The sequence below is a fragment of the Petaurus breviceps genome, unplaced genomic scaffold, assembly GCF_028583685.1.
Source record: "Petaurus breviceps papuanus isolate PSGF00001 unplaced genomic scaffold, PetGlider_PUasm1.0 172, whole genome shotgun sequence".
NCBI classification, from domain to species: Eukaryota; Metazoa; Chordata; class Mammalia; order Diprotodontia; family Petauridae; genus Petaurus; species Petaurus breviceps.
In genome coordinates this window covers 5,212,839-5,223,257 of record NW_027185755.1, presented here as the reverse complement: position 1 = coordinate 5,223,257, position 10,419 = coordinate 5,212,839, and the positions used below count along the sequence as shown (strand labels likewise).

Below are 10,419 nucleotides of genomic sequence, written 5' to 3'. Positions count from 1 at the left end.
TTTATCAAATGAAAGAGAACTACCTGTCATGAGAGAGTCATTCCAGAAACTCTGAAATCTTTCCCCCTTAAAAAAAAAAGCAATTAAGGGGTGGATAGGTGGTGCAGTGAATAGATCACTGGCCCTGGAGTCAGGAGGACCAGTTCAAATCTGGCCTCAGACCCTTAACACAAAAACTAGCTGTGTGACCTTGGGCAAGTCACTTAACCCCCAATTGCCCTACCTTTCCCCTCCAAAAAAAAAATTAACGTTTTTTGTACCAATTAGAGGAGGAAAGAAGACACTGAAGGAAACCAGTTGTTGCAGATGGTCCTGTAATACACACAGAGGTCATAACACTGTGCATGAATGGTAAATACAAAATAAAATGGAGTCAGTTATGTTCTCCTCAAAATTCACTTTCATCATCCTTTTTCAGTACCCATATGGAGTAAGTGCTGTTACAGAACACAAAACAATTTATTAATTTTATCAGGTAAGTTTTTAGATAAAGTTTTACTAAGCTCGTTGGGTATTTTATTTTTCTCTATTAACAAGCATTTATTTTTCTCTTCTCCTTCCCTCTTTCTCCAATTAGATAGAAAGGAAAAACAAATCCCTTGTAACAAATATGTATCATCAAATGAAACAAGTTCCCATATTTGTGATATTTAAAAATATGAATTTCTTCTGCATCTCTTCTTCTTCTTTGCTTTTTGGAGGGGGGAAGGCAGGGCATTTGGGGTTAAGTGACTTGCCCAAGGTCACACAGCTAAGTAAGTGTTATGTGACTTGCCCAAGGTCACACAACTAAACAAGTGTTAAGTATCTGAAGTTAGATTTGAACTCAGGTCCTCCTGACTCCAGGGTTGGTGCTCTATTCACTGTACCACCTAGCCACCCTGCATCTCTTCTTTTAGGAAATGGATCATGTTCTTCATCCTCAGTCCTCTAAAATTATGGCTGGTCATTGTGTGAATCAGCTCTTAAGTTTTCCCAAAGTGGTTCATTTCTATTATTGATGTTCTTTTAGAAATTATCCTCCTGGTTCCATTCCCTTCATTCTATATCAATTCATACAAGTCTTTCCAGCTTTCTCTAAAACCATTTCCTTCATAATTTCTTCATATGGAGATCTCTTTGGGTATAAGTCTGGTTAGCTGGTTTTTGAGGAGCCTTCCACTTCTCAGACTCTGATTCTTAGCCTGTGGAATTTATTATACATTTGAAAGAAAAGAAAGCAAGTAATATAAAGTGGATATTCACAGCTCCATGTATAATCAATCCTCTTTTTGTGTTCTGCTGTGTGTTATGGAAATGTATCCTTTTTGGTGTTCCAATTCCGAAAAAAATTTTTTTTAAAAAGGAAAATTTAAAGAATTCTGTGATTGTGTGAAACTACAGGGGTATATAGAGAAGAATAACCTGTCTAAGCAAATACTACTCCTGGAATGCACTTCTTCTCCCTCAGAATCTTTGTTGCTCAAAATCCTTGGCTTCCTTCAAAGCTTAACTCAAGCATCACTTCCTCTGTAAAATCTTCCATTTTAACTCCAGTTGCTTATGCTTTCTCTCCCTCTTAGTTCACTTAACCTGTATTTATTTGTAATATAGGTGTGTAGCATGGGTTGACTCGCCCCCCTATCTGAGGGCCCAGGTCTGTTACATCTTATTCTTTTCCCTTCCCTTCAATCAGAGTTCTCTTGTAACTTGAGGAAGTTGGAGGGTTTCTGTTCTTTTGACATTGGTTCAAGCTCCCACCAATTGAGCTCCTTCCATTTTTAGGGGCCTGATAACTAGCACCCCAGTTCCATTTAACCACTTAACATCAGATTCGTTTTCATAAAGAAATATTTACTTCAATGATATTGTACAAACATATAAACATTTTACCTTAGCACTTCCTAGACACAATCCTGTTCTGCAACATATTAGTTTCTGTGGGAGGGAGGAAGATTAGGCTCATAGTCTAGCTCTCCTATACCACATCAATCCCACCAATTCCAGGTCTTGGATCCTTTGTCCTCAGAGCTTCACTGCTGGGCTGGCTGTAATACCCAGCTTGAAACCTTCTGGTTTGAACTTCTGAGTTGGGGAGTCTATTTCCTGTACTTAGAATTGAAAAAGACAAGTGAAACAATATTAAAACCCCAAGCCCATTTCTCAGGGCCACATGGCCTAAGGGTTTGGAGAAGTGGATCTTGGACCTTCCACACTTACCACATGATGTCACCTGCTGGGAAAGGATTCTTTCTTCCTTAGATTCATATACACAGTGTGGGAGAGGGGAAAGGAAAGTCTGGATTCAGTCAGGTGGTTTTAAAGATGGAAATCATTTCAGCTAAGTGGCCAATGAAAATGGCTATTCTGAATCACATGGTAGGCCAATGCAGAATAAACACACCTGTGCCAGGTGTTCTGACTCCTAGGAGCAGGTCCCTAGCATCGTGAAGTATGTGATACCCCTTTAGGTGGTCTCAGCATGTGCCAAAGTTCTATCATACATGCAAGGTTGTCTGTTTTGATATCATCAAAGTCGAAAGTTGTGAAGAGATAACAAAATATAAAGGCAAGGACCTTCTTAGTATAAGTGAAGTATTCCACACCTTGAAAGGATCTGGAGGCTTGTAGTAGCTCAATTGCATATAAAAAAAGGGCAGGAAAGACATCTTGTCTCAGAACACATACCACCTCAGTACATTTGTTCCCTTCCACTCATTTGCATATGACCCCAACAGGAATCTGGGAAAGTGTAACTGGCTGGTCACCATATGTAAAGGGACCCTCAGGGAAGGAACCCAGTTCTGAACCAAGTAGGATTGCCTAATAGAAGAAGGCTAAACCTCTTTCACTTCCTGTTTAGAAAGTGACAAATCTCACAGCATAAGTTCTGAGGGAGTAGGGAGAGGTTTCTGTCAATTGTAGACTAAGGACTGCTGCCTTTGCTGAAAGAGCATAACAACACTCTAGCTGAAAAGAATGCTATACCATCCAGCAGAGCCTGAGGCTGGAGGGGGTGGAGATTTCAGTTGCTCATCAAATAGTGAGCCCAAGGAATTCAGTGAACTAATCTATGTGCCAGAGATGCTGTACCCTGGGAGAAGACAGCCCAGTTCATCTCCTCCCCACCAACAATCCAACTGAAACACTGTGCCCTTTGAGGATCAGGCGCAGCTGACCAGTGAAATTTATCACACATCGCTAACGCTGATGGCCCACAGTAAACATGAAAGGACTTCCTGTCTATTCAATTCCAAAGTTACGAGTTGTCTTGTTCACGTTCTCTCTGCATGTGTATATTACTACCATTGTACTTTAAATGTGCTCCCATTCTCTATCCTACAGAATGCTCAAGTATTTGTGGGAGGGTGTGTCCCAAGTTTTAGGGGAAATGATTTGTAACTACTACTACTGCAATGGCATTTGAGTAATGTCTTTTCATAGGGACTTCATTGAGTCTACTGGTTAATTATCAATGGGAAGAACATAGGTGTGGGCTCATTAGCTAAAGTAACAGAAAGATAGGAAACCGCTTGGGTGGTTTATAGTGAATAGAGTATAGTGAATAGAGCACCGGCCCAGGAGTCAGGAGAACCTGAGTTCAAATCTGACCTCAGACACTTAACACTAGCTGTGTGACCTTGGGCAAGTCACTTAAACCCAATCGCCCTGCCTACCCCCTCCAAAAGACAAAAAAAAAAAAGATAGACCACTGAGTAATCTCAAGAATCTAAGGTATTAACTGTCTCTCTGGGGACCCAATCTATCATTGTGAATGTTAAGGGGGGAATGAGTCCCCTGGGCATTCTACAAATGTTCTATATCACTCTACTAAATTGGAAATACCTCAAAGGCAGAGACTGTTTTATTTATGCTTTTGAATCTCTATTGCTCAGCACATTGCAGGCATGTAGTATGCATTTAATAAATGGTTGTTGAGTTGAATGGAATTCAAGTGTCTCTGGAAGTCCAATGGGTCAGAAGCATCTCTAGAGGCCAAAAAGAATCCACCTTGGAGCAGAGACTTGGTTTGGTATTGCCCCACAGGCATCCATGCTCACCTGGGTTCTTAAGAGAGGCAATATAGCAGAGTGGATAGAGTGCTGACTGGACTTGGATTCAGGTAAAATATGGATTTGAATCCTGCCTCTGTCGAAACCTTACTAACGGTGCTATCACGACTCTATAAGCCTCGGTTGTCATTAGATTGATGCCCAGTAATACCTCAAAGGAGATAATACATTAAGGGAACTTGCAAACTTTAAGGTGCAAAACAACAGCATGATTTTTATTATGAGTAGAGAGTGCTTGCCCCAGCCCACCTCCTTATTTTATCATGGCTAACAGGACGCTGCTGCTCCTTCACCCTCTCTCTCCACTTCTACCTCACCAGGGGCAGCTTTGGCTCAAAGCCAGAGTGCCTGTGTTCTGGGGCTATCACATGATGGACCCCACCCTGGGTTACAACCTGCAGGTCTGCAGGCAGGAAGAGATTGGCCATTGCTTTCTCTGGTATCTGCTCCTCTCCACGCATTCAAGGGAACTCAGAGGCAGGTCAGTGCCCTTCCCTTTTCACCTCTACACTTTTCCCTGCCTGGGCCTGGGTCTGGAAGGCCCTTCTGAGTTCTTCTCACCCTGCTACCACTCTACTCTAGAACCTGGCCAATACAGAGTTATGTAAGTACTCTTGGTGGCTACAGGAGAGGAGACACAAGGGAGGGAATCTAGGGGGGTGACTTGGGTGTTCATCCTCAGGCCCAATCTCTGGGTTTCTCAAGGGCAGTATTCAATGCAATTTAGGGGCATCTAGTATGACTTTGCTGTTTGCAAGTGACTGAGTTTATTTTCCATTACCCTCCAGCAAAAGTGAGATTCTGGGGCTTTGGTTGGGACTAGGAACCAGGGGTGTATAGCAGGGACCTTCTCCCATCCTGGTCTTCTCAGAGCAGTAACAAAGCAATGTGACTCCGTGGCAGGGACACTGAGGCCAGGTCTGGAGCCTCAACACTGGACAGCTGGAACTCTGAGTTGCCATTCCCCTTGCTCCAAGGCTAAGATTGCTAATCTGGGGTAAGGACTAGGGGAGTAGGGGTGCGTATAGGAGTAAGGAGGCAGTCTTCAGGCACAGGAAAATTCAAGCAGGCTTGCTTCCCAGAAACTTGGGCAAATTCCACCAATAATTCCTGCCTTTCCACTTTTGCCCCCAGAGGGTTGTCAAGGGCACATCCTGCCCTTCCCTGTCTAGTGACTCCTTGCACAACCAGGGGTGACAGTCCATGAACAGGCAGTCTAGGGTCCCTCCAGCTCTTAATCCTTATGTCTCAAAAAACATAGACCTTCAGAGAGAGGGAACTTTCAAAATCCTTTGTCTGACTTTTCCTCATTTTGCAGAAAAGGACTCTTGAAAGCCCAAGAGGAGAGACTTGTCCAAGGTAAGTGGGTGTCAGAACTGAGCCTAGGAACTCAGGGCTCCTGACTTCCAGGTTTAGACTCCTCTCCTTGCCTGGTACCTTACCCCCAACCCCTTCCTCTGACCCCTCAGCTTTGACTCCTGTGGTACCTGAGTGCTACATTGTCGACTGGCCTGACAGAAAGTGGGGTGGGTGGGAGAAGAGCCTCCTTCCTTACTCCCCTGTCTTTGTTTCTCCCAGTGCTCCTAGATAAACAGATTCCGGTCCCCCTACACCAGGAAATAACTTACCAATGGAAGGAGAGAAAACTGGGCATGGAACAGAGTCTGTATGTAATTGTATTCATCACTGACCTGACCTCTCCTTCTCTCTTACCCAGAATAAACCTAACACCATGAAGCTTATAAAATGTGACCTAATGTTGGGGGCCCTGCTGTGCACAGCCTCTGGGGGGTTGTTGATGTTACTGCTGGCTTCATGGACAGCTCCAACATCTCTGAGGCTCCCATCTCCAAGGATCTTTTCAAAGACATTCGAGTGGCAGGCTCAGACACCACACCTCTTGAACCTGACAGACCCTTATCCCTACCCCTTCCTGATCAACCATCCTGACAAGTGTGAGGGTTCCAGAGATGCCCCCTTCCTGCTCATGCTGGTGATGACTCGACCCCAGGATGTGGTGGTGCGCCAGGCCATCCGGCAAACATGGGGCAATGAGACTTTGGTTCCTGGTGTGGTCATCCGCCGCCTCTTTGTTCTTGGCCTGCCCCAACCCCTCTTTGCCCAGGAACTTCAGACCCTCCTGGAGGAGGAAGACAGGGAGTATGGGGATCTCCTCCAAGCAGGTTTCCTGGATACATACCACAACTTGACTCTCAAGGTCCTTATGGGGCTAGAATGGATGGGCCAGTCCTGTCCCACTGCCCACTATGTCCTCAAGGTAGATACTGATGTCTTCCTAAACCCCAGCTTCCTGGTACAGCAAGTGTTGCAGCCCAATAGACCCCCGCAGCCCAACTTTATCACAGGCCACATCTACAGAAATCCAGTCCCCTTGCGAACACAGGGTCACAAGTGGTACGTGCCCCTAGAGCTATATTCCCATGACAAGTATCCAGACTATTGTGGAGGCCCTGGCTATGTGATGTCTAGCTCCCTGGCCCTCAGGATCCTGACTGTAGCTCAGAGATTCAAGGCCATGTATGTGGAGGATGTGTTTGTGGGGTTGTGCCTGAAACAGCTTGGAGTGAAGCCCACCCCTGCTCCCCCCAACACCTTCCTGATGTCTAGGAGGAAGTATAACCATTGTGCCTTCCACCAACTCGTCCTGGTTCACCACTTCCAGTCCCAAGAGTTACTACAGATATGGCCTAAATTCCTGACATCCAGCAGTGCCTGCCCCTCAGTGTAAGGGTCTGGCATAGGGGTCCACACTCTTCCTTCCTCTCTCATGCCCTATGTAGTTGGGCAGACAATAGTGGTGAGCCCCATCCAGAAGGCTCTGTGCAGCTCAAGGAGGCAGGGTAAGGTGAGGGGGATGTGAGTGCCTTGCCAGACCCTCCCTCCATAGGCCAGGTAGCTTTGGCCTATGGAATGACTTGTGGTACATTAAAATAATGGAATTTTACGTTGCTGTAAAAAACAATAAATATGAAAAGTTTAGAAAAGGATGAGGAGATTTGCATACTCTGTTGCAGCCTTTAGTAAGCAGAGCCAGAAAAAGCCCCATGACTACACCAGTGGAGATGGAATTCCAACTTTTCTCTTTTTTGCTATACTTTCTGTGGGATTCTTTTTGGGTGATTCTCATCTGCAGAGCCTATTGTGGATGCCATGAACTGAACTGAGAGAAGAGAAGAACTCACCTGCTCCCTCTCTTTTCATCCTGGCTCTGAGAAATGGGCCTGGGGGCATTTGTCTCTCTTTTGGGGTGTTTTGTCTTCAGGATCAGGTGCAGGAGGTGATTCCTGGAGGACTGAAAAGCTGAGCAAGGATGGTCTTGGACCTGGACTGCAGATGGGGGAAGAATAGCCAGCCAGCCTGATGTGAAGCCTTGAGAAGCCAGGGCATGTGGAGCTCCTGCCAACGTAGAACTGGGACTGTATTCTATGGGAACTGAACTAAATTATGAACCAAATCCTCTTCTTCCCAGAGACTAACACTGTGCAACAAGGGAGGGAGCTGGTGCCTCCCCCACATTGGGGAAGTAAGTTTGTTTATTTATGATTATACTTTCTGAAGCAAAGATTCTTTTACAGGAACACCACTGTGTTATGGGGGGCCTTGTCTGGGGAAAATTGGCACCTTCTCTTTTGTGGGGACCCCTAGAGAAATACTCTGTCCAGGACTTCTGAATTTTGAGATACCTTAGACTGCAAGATCCTAAAGAAATTAGATACGTTTGTTTGGGGTTGTAAATGTGCAGTTGATTTTTTTTCCAAGTGAGTATTCTATTACAAGTCAGTTCCACTGCTAGAAATTTCCAACATTTTCATTTCTAATTGCTTGACCTTTTTAAAAACGGATACTTTTTGTAATATTGAATTCTATGTAAGGTTTAGTATACTAATATGTTCTATGCTACCAAGTCCTATCTAAGTACTGGTACAACATTTACTGTGAGAAATTTGGAACCATTGGATTGCTCTGGTCCAAAAGAAATGTTCATCTTGGGGGTTTTTTGGCATTTAAATAGACCAACACTGCTTGCCTTGGTTTTTTTTTTTAATAGACATATATATATATATATATATATATATATATTTATTTATATATTTCTAATCCTTTCAACTACTGAGAAAAGTTTCATAAGTTACAATTATTGTTTTTCCATGTAGAAATGCTAATAGTTCAACTTTGATAAGTTCCTTATGATTTCTTTTCCCTGTTTACCTTCTCATGCTTCTCTTGCTTCTTGTATCTGAATGTCAAATTTTCTATTCAACTCTGGTTTTTTCAGCAAGAATGCTTGAAAGTCCTCTATTCCACTGAATGACCATATTTTCCCCTGAAACATGATACTCAGTTTTGCTGGGTAGGTGACTCTTGGTTTTAATCCCACCTCCTTTGACCTCCGGAATATCATATTCCAAGCCCTTCAATCCCTCGGTGTAGAAGCTGCCAGATCCTGGGTTATCCTGATTGTGTTTCCACAATATTCAAATTGTTTCTTCCTGGCTGCTTGTAATATTCTCTCCTTAATCTGGGAATTCCGGAACCTGGCTATATAACATTCCTAGGAGTTTTATTTTTGGAATCTTTTTCAGGAGGTGATCAGTGGATTCTTTCAACCTCGATTTTTCCCTCTGGTACTAAAACATCAGGGCAGTTTTCTTTGAGAACTTCCTAGAGGATGATTTCTAGGTTCTTACTTTGATCATGGCTTTCAGGTAGTCCAATAATTTTTAAATTATCTCTCCTGGATCTATTTTCTAGGTCAGTGGTTTTTTCCCATGAGATATTTTACATTGCCTTCTATTCTTTCATTTGTTTGGATCTGTTTAACAGCATCTTGATTTCTCATAAAGTCATTAGCTTCCATTTGCTCCAATCTAATTCTGAAGCAATGATTCTCCTCATTGAGCTTTTGAGATTCTTTTTCCATCTGGCAAATTCTTCTCCTCATTGCATTTTTAAGCCTCGTTTGCCATTTGGGTCAGTCTGTTTTTAAGGTATTATTTTCCTCAGTCAGGCTGTTGACTCTCATTTCATAATTTTCTTGCATTGTTCTCATTTCTCTTCCCAATTTTTCCTCCACTTCTCTTATCTGCTTCTTAAGGTCCTCTATGGCCTGTAACCAGCTTGTATTTTCCTTTGAAGCTTTTGGTGCAGGAGTTCTGACTTCACTGTTTTCCTCCTGTTCCATGCTTTGCTCCTTTTTGTCCCCAAAATAGTAATGTAATGTTGGAATCTTCTGTCTGCTTTGTTTCCTTTGCCTGCTCATTTTGCCATTCAATTACTTGACTTTTGGGCTTTTTGCCACAGTAGGACTCTGCCATCAGACAGGGGAGCTTTTGTCCCAAACGCTGGGGTTTTCTCAGCTGCCGCAGGTATTAGATGGGTGCCCTCTCTGAGGTCTTCACACGCTCTGGCAAGCTGGACACACACCCCAGGACCTCCACCCTAGACTGCAATCCAGATCCAAGCAGGTTAAAGCAAGAGTGATTACCCCTCAGACTGGTGCTTGGACCCCCTACTTCAGCCAGGAGTTGAAGCCGCCATGTGAAGCTGTCTGGCTGTGCTGGCGTCTCAGCAGCTTTTTGCCCTTGGGGTAAAAGCCATGCACTCCCACTTACTGGTCCCAGAGTCCAGAATGCACTGACCTCTCACTTTGTCCTTTGCATCTATGTGTTGATAAATCTGGAAATGGCCACCGCTGCTGCTGATCTGGAGTCCCTCTGGCCAGCGGCTGGTCAGGCCCTCCCTGGGGCTAAAGCTTTGGCATGGAGCTGGGATTGGCTCCCAGAGTGCTGTACTGGATTCCTGCTGGCCTGCCGGGCTGTCCTCAGTGGGAGGTTAGCTTCTCTGTGTCATTTTGTGGGTTCTGCAGCTCCAGAGTTTGTTTAGAGCCCCCTTTTTACATGGATTGGGGGGGGGGTGGAAGCTGGAGCCACAGGAAGGTCGTGCTTCTACTCTGCCATCTTGGCTCCGTCCCCCCACTGCTTGCCTTTTGACAAAGCAAAATGTCATACAGCTTCTTAAGATAAGAATGTGCCTGAAATTTGTATCTGTATCTGTGCCTAAAATCTAAAATGTAACTGATATTCTCTGTTTCTTTTCTACCTGATCTTGTCTTAATGGATGAGTTTCCAATTCCATTTGGTTTATCTTTGCAGCAGCAAGGATCCACAGGGGAATTTGGGATGCCCTTTGGGATAAAGGACCCAGAGGAAAATGCCTGGACCTCTATGAGGATTGCCTCTGTTGGAGGGATCCCTAGGAAATTTTCGTGTGCCTTGGGTAAAAAGGGACACTAGTTTTGGTATGCTCTTTATAAGAAAGGAGCACTTTCTGTGTAGACTCCAACTCA

General features: G+C 44.2%; 1 protein-coding gene across 1 annotated transcript; it reads left to right on the top strand.

Annotated features, from left to right (window-relative positions):
• Nucleotides 1–5,784: 5,784 nt before the first annotated feature.
• LOC138157578 (beta-1,3-galactosyltransferase 2-like) lies at nt 5,785–6,872 on the top strand. The gene has a single exon (XM_069083207.1). It carries the CDS (start codon nt 5,785–5,787, stop codon nt 6,799–6,801), a length of 1,017 nt encoding a protein of 338 aa, XP_068939308.1. The 3' UTR covers nt 6,802–6,872.
• The last annotated feature ends 3,547 nt before the right edge of the window (nt 6,873–10,419 follow it).